The 18,544-nt window shown below is 44.6% G+C and overlaps 1 protein-coding gene across 1 annotated transcript in view; it reads right to left on the bottom strand.

The window, feature by feature from the left end:
* Positions 1–996: 996 nt before the first annotated feature.
* The window catches only part of SMC1A (structural maintenance of chromosomes 1A), a 96,662-nt gene continuing 79,114 nt past the window's right edge, over positions 997–18,544 (bottom strand). The window contains 5 exon segments of the mRNA XM_030194028.1: positions 997–2,181; positions 3,176–3,286; positions 3,421–3,490; positions 5,449–5,600; positions 5,690–5,844. Of these exon segments, the coding sequence (XP_030049888.1) occupies positions 2,098–2,181; positions 3,176–3,286; positions 3,421–3,490; positions 5,449–5,600; positions 5,690–5,844 (572 nt within the window). The 3' untranslated portion in view covers positions 997–2,097.

Raw genomic sequence — 18,544 nt, 5'->3', positions numbered from 1 at the left:
GGCACTCGCTCTCCACAAAGCTCTCTTTTTAGCTTTGGCAAAATGCCAGACTGGGCAACGTGGATCAGCATCACCCACTTGTGAGAATACAGAAGCCTGCTTGTCCTCAGAGAATGCTAGCACTTACACGCGTGACTAACATTCACATGCACAAATGCCAGTTGGGCACTAAGTAGTATAGTGCCCAACCCGCATAGCTCACAACTGCAAGGGGAAAGGGGAGCAGACATGCAGGTGAGACATGGCCAGATCCTACCCTTAAATGCAGAACTTATAGAATACTGTACGTTACCTGCTCACATTTATGCCTGCCTTTTACATGGCATAAGTGATAGCACCTGCATGCCGGTGCACAAATGCGGTTTATATTCTATAATGGAAGCTGGGCACCCACATGCCATTATAGAGTTCACACTTTGCACCCAGCGCAGCAATTATAATACATTCTCTTTATGTGTATACATGTTGATCTTGAGTTCACAAATGTGTGTAGCGGGACACTGATGGAGGGGGGGGGGATTTAAATACATTTGGAAACAAAAGTCCGTTACAGGGGAATAATACTTGTTGAAATAGATAAATTGTATCTGGGATTTTGTACAATGTGAATTGTTATTGGCTTGTTTAATGCATCCTTGTTTTGACAAAAAAACTAAAAAATCAAAACAAAACAAAAAATGAAAAGAAATGGTCTCCATACACCCTCCCTATCATTGACTTTTGCTCTTGCTTCGGCACTCTCCTACCTTTTTCTGCTCCTTCCAGCTCCGAGACATGCTGTAAAAAAAAGTAAAAGAAAAGCATTTTGGCTGCCATCCACAAAATGCTCTCAATCAACGGCCCCACAAATAACACAAACAAAGCTAGTCTTGCCTACTCCATGTGTACAAGAGGATGGAGGGCTTCATTGCAGATTCTAGGACCAATTTTTCAGAGATTACTCATAATCCCTCTTTCCATGTTGCCTTCTGCAAGAACTTCTCACAAAAGTTTTCTTTTCAGGGAACTTTTATTAGAAAGTCATGAACAAAAAGGGAACTAAATAAAATTCACAAAGCAGAAAGAGAAGTTTCCTCTGTCTACCCTAGGGGTAGAAAGACTCCATAAAAAACAGTCAAGGATAACCATGGTATTTGACAATAACTGACCCTCTTCCAGGCAGGAAAAGGATGCATGATAAAATCCCTCTAAAAATCTTGTGCACCCCTCACATAGGATGCTGGAAGGAATATAGGTAGCTCAACCACCCCCACCAACTCTACACATTGGCATGGAATAGAATTTTTTTTTTTTTTTGAAACTTTAAAAACAAATGGCAGATTTTTATAAAACAATCATGATTTTTCTTTTTAAAACAGGAGTACAGAATGTTGCTGGGACTCAGAGACCCCTTTCCATAAAGAAGCTCTAAGGATTCCAAGACATCTCCCTCCTTTATAGGTAAGCTTAAAAGCTGAGAATCTCTTCTCTGCTTCTAAGATTTCAAGATATCCTTGTCTACATGAGGGTAGTTCAAAGGCTGAAAAGACCCTCATTCCAGACACCTCTCCTTCCTCCCCCTCTCAAACAAAACACTGGGTCCAAAGAACCTAATTAGTCCAGGATGGTGTATGGGATCAACACAGCTAACACCAGAGCCATGACAATCAAATATGCAGATAGTTTAACGCAAAAAAGTGAAGAGGGGGGAGGAGTGAATGACATATCCAAAAAGGTAGTCTCAGAATGTGACTGATCATGTGCTCTCCAATCCACAATGATTAAAAAATATATATATAAGAAGAGATGAGCTCTGCGATGACACAACAACCACCAGAATCTTCAACACATCCCAGGGAAAGCGGTGGGTCACTCCATTACAAATTCGACACATTCACCTTCTTCTCTCTATGGTTGTGTTTAAAACGCTTTCTCCCTCCAGAACATTTTGGAATACATAGTCCAATTACATCATAGGAGAGCAACACCAGAGGCAGTCTTGGGGATGAATGTTTGTCAACAGAACCATCTGGAAACAACTCCTTAGCAGAACTTCAATGCTCCCGAACAGAGAGAAATTACAAAAACAAAAATAATTTAAGAAGTCCAAGTTTACTATTATTGCTCATTTGGGTTTGGGTTGGCATCAGGGTACTTGGTGAGATCAAAGGTCAGGACCTTGCTGATGACACAGTCACCTTGCTGAGAGAATAAAAAGAAGTAAAATTAATTACAAGATTTATCTACAAACACAACAGGTGCCACTAAGCACTGTCACTCCCAGGTTTTGTTCTATAACTAGAGAAAAACTGCAGGCAGCAATGTTTCAAAACAATGAACAGGAGAAGTTGTCACTGGCTGTTCTGTATTTCCCCTGAGGAAGAGGAAAAGTTGTGTTAGGTGTTCAAGTAGGGAAGATTTAGATTAGACATGAAGAATTTACTGATGGAGCAATTTCTTCAAAAGTGGTACTTTTTGCACATACCACGACAGGAATGAACCTCACTCCTAAGCCAGGGTATGTGGAGTATGATCTCAGCTGCTCAAATTTATTGCCAATGCTCGCTATAGTACTTGCATTGTGTCAAAGAGCTTCTTTCTGGAGTTCATAAGATGTAACATGTGTAGGCAATTTATCCAGGTGCGACTGGATGTTCTTTTTGATCAAGCCTGTGGCACTCAAAACAATGGGAAATACTTCTATCTTTCTGCCATACTTTCTGATCTCAATCTGCATTTCTTGGTACTTGAGGACCTTCTCTCCATGTGATTCACTGAGTAATCGCTTTGGCCTGACACCTCTATAATCAATGCCACTCTGATGTTTGTCTCTTTTACCACTATATCTGGCTTACTGACTGTGAGAGGGGTCAGATGCTGAAGCAGTTACCCCCCGGAATAGCTACAAAAGGTATCAGACCTTTAAAAGTGCAGACTGGACATATATTTGGCTGGGATAGTTTAGGAAAAGTGCATCTTGCTTCCTAGCAGAAGAATGATCAGATGGCCCCTACACTCCCCCTTCTAGCCCTTTATCTAATTCTAGATGATACTCCCCAATTCCCTGATTCTTTAGAGCTACATCAGTCAAGATGACTCCCTACAGTCCTTTCCAAGACTATATTTCTGTAATTCTATATCCACTGTATCATAATAGTATCCTGGGTTATAAACCTAGGTCACTCTCCCTCCTTACCTCTGGGTAAACACCAATCAGACTCTCAGCCTTGGTGTAGAATTCCTCCTTCAAGGAGATGACAATTGCCTGAAAGTTGCAAGTGGACTGCTCTTTGATGTAGTTTGCAACCTGTAGGGAGAGGTAGGGAGAGAGGTACAGCAGGGAAGTAACATCACTCAGGCTCTGCAGGCTGCTAGTAGTATGGCACTTGGGGAGGAGAGTGAGGGGCAGAAACAGAAAACATCTGGCAATACTGAACCCACCTTTCCGATATTTGTATTATCCAGTGCAGCATCAATCTCATCCAGGACAAAGAAAGGGGATGGCTTGTAGCTGTGGAAGAGAGATCAGGGGGCTATGAACAGCATCTAAAAATACACTCTTCCATACAGGGTCTCATACAAATAAGAAACTACTGTGAGATGAGAGTAGGATGGAATGGTGAACTCTCCTCTTCATGGCATCTGTACTGTGGAGACCCTCAGGGCTCACCACCTTCACCTTTACTATTTAATGAGTATCACTGATCTTTGAGGCAAATATTTCAACCATGGTACTTTACAAAACCTGGCAATAAGACTTCCCTATCATGCCTGCCGTTCTGATCATATCACTCCCTTGCTTGAATGTCAATACTGGTTTCCCCATTGAACATCAGATCACTTACAAAATTGCTCTTCTGACTTTCAAGGCTTTTAGAATTGGCATTCCTGATTACCTTTCATGTCTCAATATCCTATTCACCTGCTACAGTTCTTTGTTCTATCAATGACCACCATTTAGTGATCCCTAGCCCTAAATCTGCTCATTTAGAAACCACAAGGCACTGTGCTTTCTTCTCTCTAGCTCCTCACATTTGGAACACCCTCCCCCTCTCTCTATGTGGTGACCTCTCACAAGTCTTTCAAAGCCAATCTGAAGACTTGGCTTTTTAAGCAAACCTTTGGAGACTGAATCCTGTTGGATTACCTAGTGTGTGATACTCAGGACCGCTGAACTGTTTTAATGTTTTGCTTCTCTATCCTCTTATCTGTCATTTGAATGCATGTCTTTCCTATTTTTAATGGAGTTCCTTTACAAAATTTTTAGAGATTGTACACCGCTCTGTTCTGCCATGGTAGTGAGAGTGGTATAGCAAGTTTAATAAATCTAAACCATCTAGATAGAAAACACTTTTTTCCATATAGGAATTCTCTTGAATTGACATATCAGACTATGTGGATAAGGTAGAGTGTCATACTCATTACTAGATGTGCCAAAAAGGGCTGCAACTAAACCTGGAAAAACAAAAATGTTGTGGATAGGGGATAAAAAAGGATATCAAACCAATAATTTCTCAGACTATTGCTGGTATGCAGGGATATTAAATTCTTGGGAGTTTAGATTTGCACTTGACCATGGACTTGCATATAAATATTTTGATAAGGAAAGTTTATGGACTCCAACAAATCAGACATACAAGGTCCTGTCTAGATGAACATTTGACCAGTAGTACAAGCAGTAGTTCTATTTACTGTAGATAATTGTGATAGCATCTTGATTAGGCTACTAGATTACCATCTCAGTGTTGCAAGTTTCACAGAATGTGATGGCAAAAATTATTTTAGGGGGGCTTCTAAACGGGATGCCCTTACTTAACTGCTTTACATTGGTTACCAATTAGGGCAAGGCTTGAATTTAAACTTTTATTTTCAAGGTCTTTTTTATAGCTTAGTGCCCACTTATATGGCAAATTGGGTGATCTGGTATATAGCAAGTCATAGTTTATATTTTGTAGATCAACTGAAAGCGAGTCTACCTCTTAGCACGAAATTTAAATTGGTTTCTTGAAAAACAGATCTACAGATGGTATGGGGCCAGAATTGTGGAATTCTCTTCCAATAAGTCATGTGAAATTTTGTTGTCAAATGTAGCTGTTTAAGAAATATTATAACTTAATGTAACATCATACTTTTTTAATTGTAGACATATATAATTCATGCTAATAAATACTGAAAGTTCTGCCTTTTGAATGATGAATTTATTCTACTGTTATTCACCTAGAGCTATATAAATGGTTGACTGGGTTAAATTAAATTGTTCTCTCTCATACTCTCAGCTTTCCTGCAACATTGAAATGGTGATGGGAATGGGGGCTGAGTCCCTGGAAAGTTTCATAGCCCATGCTGTGTCTGCTTAAGTGCTACCATATATATTATTTCTTGAACTAACCGCACAAAGGGAGACAAGGGACTGAAAGATGAAGTAATTGTAAGACATGGCAGACCAAGCTGCAGTGGAGGTTTTCTTACCTGTGGATTGCAAATAGAAGAGCCAATGCAGCCACAGTCTTCTCTCCTCCAGACAGGTTATCCATAGGCCGGAAGCGCTTTCCAGGGGCCACGCAGTTATAGTTTATGCCATCCAGATAAGGCTCCTCAGGATTTTCAGGACCCAGGAATGCCTGGAAGGAGGCGAGAATGTAGCAGAAAGTAAGAGTACGAGGGAAGACAGAAAGGAGAGCCAAAGGAAGTAGGGAATAAGGTACCCTACCTGTGCACTGCTGTTCCGAGACAGTGCTTTGTAGATCTCATCAATGTTGGTGGCCACAGATTCAAAACACGCATTGAAACGATCAAAGCGCTCTTTCTTGGTTTGCTCGAATGCTTGTTTGGCTTTCTTTGCTCGTTTACGGGCAGCTTCAAACTCTATAATGGGATGGGGAGAGGGAAAATGAAGCACATACACAAAATTCATCTGCAGTCCTCAAACTAGGAGGGAGCAACCTGGTTATTTATACACAAGGCATTGTTTTCAGGCATTGATTCTCTCTCTTCCTCCTCTTTCCCAAATTCATCTTGATTGCACTTGAAATTCTGCTTTTTCCTACCTACGCCCATCAATTTGGAATTAATTACCATTTTTATATTCTCTTTTAAATTTAAAAGGGCCTTCAAAGCTTGGTTCTGCAAGCTAAACTTGAAGCCTGACGTAGGAAACTTAGAGGCTCATTTTCAAAGCACGTAGATTTACAAAGTTACATAGGTTACTACTTTCTAAGTCTATGTGCTTTGAAAATGAGCACCTAAGGCTACCCTAGTAACCTGTTTCTCTCAATATGGCTTTGGTCCAATAAACTGGTTCTGAACCTTAAGAAATGTAATCTTCTATTTACTGGCGGAAAAGAGATTCTGCTTGGCTCCCCATTAGTGCTCTGTCATACTCCTGTCCCCCTGGTGTCCAGTACCAGAATACTGGAGTCATCCTGGATAGCAAACTCTCCTATTGTAAGCATCTTTCATATGTCATCTCTTGGTGCTTTTATACATTAAGGCTCATTCGCTCTATTTGATCTCTCTTACACATCAGTCCTCAATGTCTTGGTCCACTCTCTTATCATGTCAACCTGATTACTGTAATTCCCTTTATAAATTGCTTAAACAGAAGGATTTCACTGATTGCAGCTGGTCCAAAACACCGCAATTAAACTTATCCATGGTGCTCAGAAATACAACCATGTTACACCCCTACTACAAATTTCCCATTGGCTTCCACTCCCTTACCGCATTACTTATAAAATCTTACTCCTGGTTTTCAAAATATTGTCCACTGGGGACCCCTCTTGCTTGTCTGCTATCTCACTATATCCCAGCTTGATCTCTTCTTCTACCCAGCACCGATCGATTATCCCTATAATTTGAGCCATTGTCCATTCCAGAAGCAGAAATTCAGTTTTCTCTGTACAAAGCGCAGAGCTCTGGAACCAGCTTCTGGAGAATGTCAGATTGCAACCTTCTTTGGAATGAGTTAAGATTTAACTCAAAACCTCTTTCTTTTTGGAGGCATTCCATTGTCCCTTGCCTCCTCATACACAGGCTCTGGCACCACTTGCTCTGAGATTACTACCTCTCCCAATACGTCTCCCTACCCTTCTATTCTGATTATTGTAGCTCTTCCCCTTCTGTGTCATCCTCTTCTTTCACTTTTTCATCTCTCCTTATATTAGTCTGTATGCCGCTTATTTGGTTTTACCAATATATGGGATAGCAAGTTCTTAATAAACTTAAATATTTGGTTTTTTAGATGCTTTGATATTTATTGCTTTTATGCTTATTGTAACTGGTTTTGATGTTTTGTTTCCCCTAATTTGAATTTCTAAAGAAAAATTTCTCTTTTATGAACTTCTCTGCTGTACTTTTGGTTCTAAAGGCGGTATATCAAATGTTCATTAAATAATAATTAACTACGATGATACGCGCTCAGCCCCATCACAACTCCACTCCTTTCTCTCAAAGGCTGAACCCAGGAAAGCATGGGAGAACAGAGAAGTACTTATTTATTGAAGAACGTGAGCACTAAAGCTAACAATATTGCTACATAAAAAATATTGTGTAGACTCAGATCAATGGTACAATAAGCTCACAATCATAGCCAATCTGGGTAACTTGAGAAGCACTCCATTAAGATATGCTTGGTATTTCCTACTCTGTCCTTTGGGCTCACTCAGCCAGTCAGGTTTTCAGGACATCCACAATGAATATAAATGAGAAAGAAATGCCTGCACTGCCTCCTTGGTATGTAAATCTCTCTCAAGCTTCAGGATGGATATTCTGAAAACCTGACTGGCTGGGTGTGCCCTGAGGACTGAGTGGGAAAGCACTGTCTTAACAGGGAAATCCTTTTCTCCAAAAACTACCATCTCCAACCCTTATTTAAACCCAGTATGATACATCTCAACCACATTCATCAGCAAAAACACAGAGTGTCCTGTGGCCCTAGTACTAGTCGAAAGATTTCATAATTGCTCTCTATTAACCTGTGATTTCATAAACCTCTATCGTATCCCATCTCTGTTTTCTCTTCCGCAGGCTCTTGCATGGAAGCACCTGTGGTTGATGTTATTTCTGGTAATGGTGGTTGAAATAGGCATTCTTTGTCTAGATTCAGAAGATGGAGCCACCACTGCAAAAAGAGGTGGATCATCCTGTATCACAATGGTATTTTTTTTTGGTAAGGTTGACGAAGCTAGTTCCAATGTAAGCTCAGATGCCACTGAAGTTGCTGCATGTGCAACCTGGCCAGCAGGACATAAAACCATTGCTGCCATGTGGTCTAAGATTGATCGCATATGAGATGATTTGTTGGCAAACGCTGAACAGTTTTAATCCTGTTCTCTGGACCAGAGGGCAACCAAAATCAGTTTCTTTGGTTTCACCCAAAACAGAATCTGAAGCCAAAATTTGCTGCTTAGTTTCAGCTGAAACCAGTAGCTAAGGCCCAGCCCCTGCACGGAATGAGCAGCCACTCTTCCCCCCCCCCCCCCCCCCCCCCCCCCCACTGGGCCTATTGTTTATCCCGCTGGTGGTTTAGTGGGTAGTCGGGGCAGGAGCAATCCAATGTCACTCCTGCACATGTCCTCTCTACTGCCAGAATGGCTGCAATGATCTCTAGTGGCAGTCTCACAAGACTACTGTTGGGGGTCGTGGCAGCTATTTTGAGATTGGAGATGACATGGGTAGGAGTGACTGAAATCACTCCTACCCTGACTACTCCCTAGACCACCAGGGATGAACAGTAGGCCTGGGGGGTGGGGGTTCTTCCTATGCATGGGGAAGAAGGGGGTCATTCCATGGGCTGAGAAGGGGAGCAGCTAGGGGAGCCAACATAAAATTTCAATTCCTGCCAAAAATGTACTGGCATTTTTGGCCAAAACCAAAATTTGGCCACTCTACTCTGTAAGTGGAGTGGAAGAGTGGCCTAGTGGTTAGGGTGGTGGACTTTGGTCCTGGGGAACTGAGGAACTGAGTTTGATTCCCACTTCAGGCACAGGCAGCTCCTTGTGACTCTGGGCAAGTCACTTACCCCTCCATTGCCCCATGTAAGCCGCATTGAGCCTGCCATGAATAGGAAAGCGTGGGGTACAAATGTAATAACAACAACAAAAAAAGTATGCTCACTACGGTATACAAGAGAGTGCCTATGACATGTAGTACCTGTGTGAAAGTTAGCATGGATTTTTCCACATTGATGAGAAATTTCAGTGCCTGCAGCCTGTTGACTTGGGACGTAAACAAGTCAATCTTTGAGACATGGGAAGATATTATTGCTATCTCTGTGAAGGGCAGCAGCAACTACAGCAAGACATTTTGTGAAAACCTGGGGTGCTGAAGAGAGGCTGAAGGGACGCACTTTGTACTACCCTGTTTCCCCGAAAGTAAGACATCCCCCGAAAATAAGACCTAGTAGAGGTTTTCCTGAATTGGTAGATATAAGGCCTCCTCCGAAAGTAAGACCTAGCAAATTTTTGTTTGAAAGCAGGGCCGCCGAGTGCTGGACAAGGCCGCCCCCGGGGCCCCCCCCCCTCTGTCACTCCCGGAATTAACCTTAAACGCCTCCTTTCACCTTCGCAGCAAGCAAGGCAGACCTCTCCTTCCTTCCATGCCCCGCCCTCGCGGACGTTACGTCAGGCGAGGGCGGGACACGGAAGGAAGGAGTGGCCTGCCCTGCTGCTACTTGCTGCGAAGGTGAAAGGAGGCATTTAAGGTTAGTTCCGGGAGCGACGGAGGGCGGGCGGGCCAACCCCGATCCAACCCCAATGTTTCCCCAAAAAATAAGACAGCCCCTGAAAATAAGACCTAGCGCATTTTTGGGGGCAAAAATTAATATAAGACAGTGCCTTATTTTCGGGGAAACACGGTAAAAATGGCAGTCCAGGAAACTAAATCTTAGAAAACTCCAATGGTTTAAATGCATCGGTATGTAGGAGTAGGCATCCTCTAGATCCAGAGTAGCAAGCCAATTGTTTAAATTTAGTAACAGTAGGATTGTGGCAAGAGTTCATTGTGAACCTTTTCTTTTTGATGAACAGATTAAGTCCTCCCAATTTCTTGGGGTCAAGGAAGAATCATGCATAACCCCCCTGGTTTTGCTGCTTAGGTAGAATTTCTTCTATGGTGTTGACCTATAGGAGTGAATTGATGTCCTCTGCCAGTACTCTAATGCAAGGATAATGTTGTTGCAATAGTTGGTGGACCATCAGGAGCACTTGTTTCCAGTAAGTCTGGGCCACCAGGCACTCCCACCATATGTGTAAGAAGGAGCCCCGAGCACTACAGTTATGCCAACAGTCTGCAGATACCCTGGGATACATTTGCTGTAGTTTATCAGGGGTATAATACCACCAGTACAACATTTTAAAACCATTTTATACCACAGGCTGAGCTAAAGATGGTTTGAGCAAGAATCTGTACCCCCTTGACCAAGTTTCCCGCGGGTGGGTGCTCTGTAATGCCATCTTTCATTATAATATAATTGGGGGTTAGTATAGAATAGTAGAGCTAGATATAAACAAGATACACTTCCTTTATCCCCTCCACTTCGCAGGGCCTTCTCTAATGCTGTTTCAGTTTGGTCCAGTTCCTCCCTTGCCCGTCTGTGGATAAAGTTTCATAAGCAGCTATAATAATAGAGGTCACTTTCAACCATATTCCTCTTGGAGTTCTTCAAAATTAAGTATCCTCCCATTAGCCCATACCTGTCCCAGAGTATGCAAACCCGCCCGGGCCCACCATCTATATATCGGTTCTGAGGAGCCCAAGGGAAAACCCGGGGCCCAATGGATAGCTGTCTGCAAGTAGTATTTCCGATCTGGAAAGAATTGTTTCCATATATCGTACCATGTGGAAAGCAAGTGGCTCACCCCCAACGGGACTCTCCGCATTATAGCCAATAGATCACTCCCCGGTAGCCACAGAACTTCTCCCAAGGATCGGGTCCCCAGCCAGGCTCGCTCCCAATGGAGCCATTTCTTAGTAGCAGCCGGAGTCCAGTCCGCTAATACTTTCAGCTGGGCCGCTTGATAGTACAGATAGAAATTGGGGACTCCCATGCCCCCCTAGCGTGTGTCTGGTACATCATTGCCTGGGGCACCCGAGGTGGGTGCTTCCGCCAGATGTAAGCAAACATTTTTAGATTGAGTTGAACAAAAAAACTGTGAGGAGAGGTTTTAATGCCCCTGTATAAGTCGTTGGTGAGGTCCCACCTGGAGTATTGTGTTCAGTTTTGGAGGCCGTATCTCGCGAAGGATGTTAAAAAAATGGAAGCGGTGCAAAGAAAAGCTACGAGAATGGTATGGGATTTGTGTTAAAAGACGTATGAGGAGAGACTTGTTGACCTGAACATGTATAATCTGGAGGAAAGGAGAAACAGGGGTGATATGATACAGACGTTCAAATATTTGAAAGGTATTAATCCGCAAACGAACCTTTTCCGGAGATGGGAAGGCGGTAGAACTAGAGGACATGAAATGAGATTGAAGGGGGCAGACTCAAGAAAAATGTCAGGAAGTATTTTTTCACGGAGAGAGTGGTGGATGCTTGGAATGCCCTCCCGCGGGAGGTGGTGGAGATGAAAACGGTAACGGAATTCAAACATGCGTGGGATAAACATAAAGGAATCCTGCTCAGAAGGAAGGGACCCCCCAGAAGCTTAGCCAAGATTGGGAGGCAGAGCCGGTGGTGGGAGGCGGGGCTGGTGGTTGGGAGGCGGGGCTAGTCCTGGGCAGACTTAAACGGTCTGTGCCCTGACAATGGCAGATACAAATCAAGGTAAGGTATACACAAAAAGTAGCACACGTGAAATTATCTTGTTGGGCAGACTGGATGGACCGTGCAGGTCTTTTTCTGCCGTCATCTACTATGTTACTATGTAAATATAGTTGAACCTCAACACTCGCCAAGATTTAGCGCTTGTCACCATCCAGCCATCTTATGTAGTATAGCAAAGTTTCTAGAGCTGTTAGTCTCATCCTCGGCCTGATAGCGACGTAACGTGTCTTCCAGAGATCTGTCTCCTAAGGCGGCCCTTCCCTTCAGATACTCGATGCCATTTCGGTCTGCCTTGCTTCTTACTGCCAGGCTGCTGATGCTTCCCTGGTGGGTCAACTTGATCACCAGTGGATAAAAATTCCTGTGTTTCTTCCAGCGAGGTCATTCTGCGTTGTTTGCCCTCTTTGTAGAACACTAGGGCAAAAGGGTGATGCCACTTATACTGAATCCCCTCGTCTCTCAATCGGTAAGTCAGAGGACGTAGTTCGCTCCGCCATTTGAGGGTAGTAGTTGAAAGGTCATGGTAAATCTCTATGGGGTAACTGTCCCACACTATAGGGCTAGCCGCCCTCACTTTGTGCATCACAGCTTCCTTCATTTTAAATTCAGCAAAGCATAGCACGATATCTTTAAGCACATTTGGTTTTCTCGTCCCCAAGGCTCGGTGAGCACGTTCAATACGAATGGATGCAGGTGCACAGGGGTTATAAGGGTCAGAGAGCAAGTGGGCCACAAGGCGCTGCACAACTTCTTCGCAACCTGAATACTCCGGTAACTCTGGCAGCCCACGAACCCGTATGTTGGAGCGACGGCTCCGATTGTCTAAATCTTCCGCCTTATCTAGTAGATACCTGGTTTCACTTTTTTGGTCCTGTAGCTGCTGTTCAAGCATAGTTAGAGACTCTGCGTGTTCTTCCAGGCCCACTTCCGTTTCAGCCACTCGATTACCCAGTTCCGCTATTTCTCCTCGGAGGTCTGCTCCCAGCGTTGCCAACTCTTGGCACATTGCCTTTAAATCTGATCTGATTTCTTGAAGCCAAGTGCATAATGTGGTGCATGTTTCATGTTGTGTTAAAGGCACCTCTCCAATCTCGCTGGGTACAGCAATCTCCGGTGAGAGCTGTTGGTTTTCCATATCTCGGGCGCCATGTTCCTTGGGGTGCGTAGCTGGAGACATTGCCTTCCTTTGAAATGCATATACTTGTAAATCGAGTGATTTCGCTCGCGAGGCAGTCATAACCCATGCAGCACTCAGTGTCCTCCAATCGAGAATGTGTCCCGCGTGATTCAGCGTTGAGGAAAGCTGTTAATTAGGCTAACTCTTGGCAGTGGCTTGGGAGTTCCGTTTTCAAGCTGCCATTCGGGTCTGTGACGTCACTTCCTCCCCAGAAACACAGTCTGATTGACTTGAAAAGGAGATACAATTTTCAGCAAAAAGGACGGATCTATCCATATGGAAACTCCAGAGTCAGAAAAGCAGAAAGGGGATCCCTGCAAGAGAGCTTGAAGCTCAAGCTCTCTGTGTCAAAGAAATGGCAACTAGAAATACTGCATTTAAAGTGAGATCTTTGATAGTTGCCGAAAAAAGGGGCTAAAAGGGGGCTGACTGAAGAGCCTTAAGAACCACTTGAAGACTCCACAGAGGACAAATATTGTGGAGAGGGGGGGGTCGCAGATAAGTGACTCCCTTGAGGAATCACACTATTTCAAGGTGAGCAGCCAATGATGCATTCTGTATCTTGCCTCTATGACACGCCAATGCTGCCACCTGAACTTTGAGCGAATTGAGAGCTAAGCCTTTTTTGAATCTCTCCTGAAGGAAGGATAAAATTTGAGACAAGGAAGCACGAAATGGAGAAACACCATTCTGTGCTAACCAGCTCTCAAAAGTTCACCACACTCTAGCATAACAAGAAGTGGACAGCTTTCGGGTTTGCAGCAAGGTAGCAATAACATCATCTGAATAACTCTTCTTCCTAAATCGTGCCCTTTCAAAAGCCAGGCCGTAAGACCAAAGTGGGAGGGATCCTCCATAAGTACTGGACTTTGGTGCAATGAGCACATCTGTGGAGGAAGAGTCAACTGAGGAGCGATTTGAAGATGGATAAGATTCGTATACCAAGGACATCTCGGCCAGTCTGGAGCTACAGGAACGACCTTCCTGGGATGACGCACAATCCTGTGCGATGTCTTTCCCACAAGAGGCCACGGAAAAAACACCTAAAGGAGGCAGTCTGATGGCCAAGGCTGTACCAGTGCATCTATTTCTAGGCAGTCTTTCTCCCTGTCGTAGTGGCCGCAGAATCTGTGTATTTGCGCATCGAGTCTGGATGACATGAGGTCCAGAACCGGAAGGCCCTACTGTGTGGAAATCAGGCGAAATGCAGTCTTTGACAGTTGCCATTCCCCCGGGTCCAGAGACACTCTGCTGAGGAAATCTACTTGTAAGTCAGTGAACCCACTATGTGAGATGCTGAAATCATCGGAATGTGAAATTCCGCCCACTGAAAAAGAAAATGAGCCCCTTGTCTGTTGATGCAAGACATGGCTGTGACATTGTCCGAGAGCACATGCACCAGCCTCCCACAAAGAAGAGATGCAAAGGCTAGTAGAGCTTTCCAGAGAGCTCTAAATTCCAATCTGTTGATGGACCAGGAAGCCTCCACTCTCCAGCAGCCCTGTGCAGAGTAGTGCAGATAAAGGTCTCCCCATCCGAAGAAGCTGGCATCGGAGGTGAGAACACACCAACTGGGAGTCTGTATGGGCAACCCCGCCTGAGTGTGTGCAGGGAGAAGCCACCAAGTCAGACTCATCTGGCTTGAGACATCCACGGCACCAGCTTGTCGTAAGTCCCTGAGACCAGAGACCACGGGCTCAACAGGGACAACTGTAGGAGCAGCATGTGCAACTTCGCCCAAGGCAGAACATTCAAAGTTGCTGCCACAGAACCTAAAACCTGAGCATAATCCCACGCTCACGGGCAGGGAAGAGACAGAAGCCTGAGAATTTGCTGTTTGAGCTACAGCTGATGATGCTGAGGCAGGAAAACCTTCACCGCCTGGGTATTGAAGCACAGAAACTCCAGGGTCTGGGTGGGGTGAGATGACTCTTGCTGTACTTCACCACCTAACCCAGTGAAAGGAAGACAAGACTGTGTGTACTGCGAAGGCTCTATTGATAGGAAGGTGCCTGAATTAGTCAATTGTCTAAGTAAGGATGTACCTGGATTCCTTGTAGGCGAAGAAAGGCTGCCACACCATAACTTTTGAAAATCTGCAGTGGTGTAGTTGCAAGGCTAAAAGGCATGGCCTTGAATTGAAAATGATCACCTAGGATCGCAAACCAGAGAAATTTCCTGTGAGGAGGCCAAATTGGGATATGAAAATAAGTGAGGTGAGAAACTCGCCCAGCTGGTCTGAGGCTATGACAGAATGAAGAGTCTCCATGTGGAAGAGAAGTACTCTAAGAGACTTGTTCACCCCTCAGAGATCCAGAACCAGCCTGGGACAACAAAATAGATGGATTAGCAACCCATGTCCCTCTGTCGGAGGAACGGGCTGAATGGCCCCCAGTCGCCTTAAAGAGGCTAAGGTAGTTAACCTTTTTGGTGAGAAAGCAAGAGCTGCCGTAAGGGGACAGCATGAAAAGATCTGCGAGTGGCTTTGAAAATTGTAGTTTGTAGCCATGGAGAATGATATCGGGGATCCACTGATCTGCAGTAATGGTGGTCTACGCCTTGTGAAAGCGGGAAAGATGCCCACTATGTCTACGTACAAGGAGTGAACCTCAACCCCATCATTGCGAGGGCTGCAAAGAGGGAGAGGTTCTGGAGGAAGCGGAAAAGGGCTTCTTGCCTCTTTGAAAGAAAGACTGAGTCCAAGGAATGCAAGGTTTTTTTGAGCGGAAGCACTAGCATTCCATGGTCTATACCCTCCATGCTTCTTGAAAATGAGACAGCCGCCCGGACATAAGGCTGAGGCTTGTCCTCAGGTAGCCGCTGGACCTTGGAATCTCCCAGGTCTTTAACAATCTTCTCCAAATCCACACTTTGCCAGATGAGATTTGGATGCCACATCAATGGCCCAATGCCTCTACTATAGCCAGCATCGCACCAAAACAACCAAGGCCATACCCTTAGCTGACGCTCGGAGAATATCATAAAGAGCAACTGACAAATAAGACAACCCCACCTCTAGGATAGGGAGAAAATCTGGAGGTGAGTCTAACGTGGGCAACTGTTGCATCCACAATAAAGAATCTCTGACTACAAAAGAAGAAATTGCTGCCTGAGAATTTAACACAGCTAGTTAAAAGGCAAGCTTCAAGGAAGCCTCAAGCTTGCGGTCATGCATATCCTTTAATGCAGTGCTGCCTTCAACAGGGATAGTGGTATGTTTAGTAGCCACTGTAATAAGGGCATCCACCTTAGGAAAGAGAAAACTGATCTAAATCAGATGGCAGAAGGGGATATAATTTGGACATAGCGCGAGCCACCCGTACATTAAAATCAGGGATCTCCCACTGAGCTGCAATAAATTCCTGCATAGTCTCATGAATATGGAAAGATACAGGTCTCTTAGTACCTAACATAATAGATAGAGCAGGACCAGAGGACTGAGAAGCATGGGAAGAAATGTTTAAAGCCTCCATAGACTTTGAAGTCAACAGAGGAAACTCCACTCTCAAAAACAGCCTAGGTAGTAGGTACAATAGGATCATCACCCCCGTCTACCTCTGAAATATCCAAGTCAGGGCCATCAGCAGAACTAGGACAGTCAGAATACACAGATAAATCTCCTCTGTGTATCGAGGAGGAACATTCTCCAAACCCTGCGAAATGGAAAGTTTTTGTTTCTTAGGAAGATGCTCCTCAAAAGCAGCATGAGGGGAAGGAGGAGGCAGCTTGAGCTGACTTTTAATAAAAAGGCCTGATGTAATAAAATAACAAATTCAGGCGAAAGTGGCAGGGCAGAGACTTCTACCCTCGCAAAACCAACATCCCGGGGACACGGTAGCGGGCAAGAAACCTGCTGAGAAAATGGCCACTGAACCCTTGTGGAGCGCAGGAGCTGTTGGCACCGAGCCTGCCAAAGCTGCCATCAGAGCGAGGCCAGACTGAACTCCTGAAGACGGAGTACTGACAGCCAAAGTAGGCAAAAACAGCATGTCCACAGAAGTAAAGGAAAGCGTGCAGGAGCTGGAAGCAGAGAGCTTACCCCTCCAGCGCGCACAAGACTTAACAGGCTCAGACATAAATATACTCACAGAAAACAGCCAAGTCTTGTGACCTCCAAGGCACTGAAGCCCCACAATCTTCCCAAAGCACAAGCGCTCTCAAAAAGAACCACAGTGGAGGCTTTTTTTTTTTTTTTTTTTAGATAGAAGGAGGAGAAAAAGAGAGGGAAGACTTCAATGGGGAAGCAGGGAAGGGACCTAGACCACTAGGTTTACACCTGAGGCACAGGATATTCTTAACCCCAAACTCAACTGAACCTGCAAGCAGGACGGGAGGCCACATACAAGTCACCACAGTGCACGGGAGCTGCTATTCAACCTGCTGGAAATAGAGAATACTGGCTTGGCTGCTAAGCGAAGGAACTTATGAGGCACAACTCATTAACATTCTTTCTCTCTATCAGTTGGCAGATGGTCACAACTCATTTGTCTGGACTGATCCTTGGGATATAATGGAATGTAAGTATAACAATCCTTTAAATCCAAAGAGCACAGCCAACCCACCTCTTGAATCTTGGGAACAAGGGTGCCTAAGGAAACCATCCTGAATTTTTGTCTGGCTAGATACTTGTTCAGAACCTTTAGGTTTATGATGGGATAAAATCTCCCTATTTTGGGGGGATCAAAACTTGGATTAGAATCCTCACCCTCTTTCCCCTGGTGGTATGGGTTCGACTGCACTAACCTGTAAGAGGGTAAAGAGTTCCTCTGTGAGCAGTTCCTAAGGCTGAGTGCTTAATTTTGTTGCTCTTGGTGAGCAATTTGGAGAAGATTTTCCCAATTGCAGACTGTAACCCATCAGTCTTGAGGTTATAAAGATCCACCTTGCATGGATAAAATTCAGCCTCCCTCCTATTGGTAGGTCATCTGGGATGGTTGAATTAAAGTTGTGCTTTCCTGGAGCCAGTCAAAAGCTCGTCCTTGGGACTTCTAGGCCCTCTGCTGACATGAATGAATGCCAGATCCTCAAGTTGTCTGGGAGGAGTGGGAGCGTACTAAGCCTGTGGGAGCAGCAGGACCTCTGCTTTCCTCTGAAGGCTGAGTTGGGAGTGGGCCTGGAAAGAGACTTAATGGTGTCAGAGTGCTGCCTGATAAGAGCAGCAGCTTCTTGCTCTCTCACCAAAAAGGTTATTTCCCCAGCATGCAATGTCCGCCAGCTTCTCTTGTGCTTTTGGCATGAGGTCTGAGGTTCACAACCAGCCAAATCTGCAGATTCCAATCTGCATTGTGTAGGCCCTGGTCACTGTATTGAAAATATCATAGGTTGCTCTGACCACGAATTTTCCATACTCCCGCTCTTTTGGCTACTAGCTGACACAGTTTGCTGGCTTTCTCCTGGGGGACAGTGTCAGTGGACTCTGCCACACTGCTCAATATTCCATAAATGCATGCTCTTTAACAGCTTCCTCCCAGTACCTTTGGCATGCATACCTCAGCTTGTCCCTTTCATCTCCCTTTAAATCTCATATGCTGAGCTCTCCCCCTCCCCAAGGTGGTCCTGTTTATTTCCTCCCTCCCAATAGTTCTTCAACTCAAATGCAGAACGGCAGCTGCATGTTAGACTGCA

Source organism: Microcaecilia unicolor, chromosome 2, assembly GCF_901765095.1.
Source record: "Microcaecilia unicolor chromosome 2, aMicUni1.1, whole genome shotgun sequence".
Taxonomy (NCBI): domain Eukaryota; kingdom Metazoa; phylum Chordata; class Amphibia; order Gymnophiona; family Siphonopidae; genus Microcaecilia; species Microcaecilia unicolor.
Note: the sequence above shows the minus strand (reverse complement) of the source record. Positions and strands in the feature narration are given on the sequence as shown.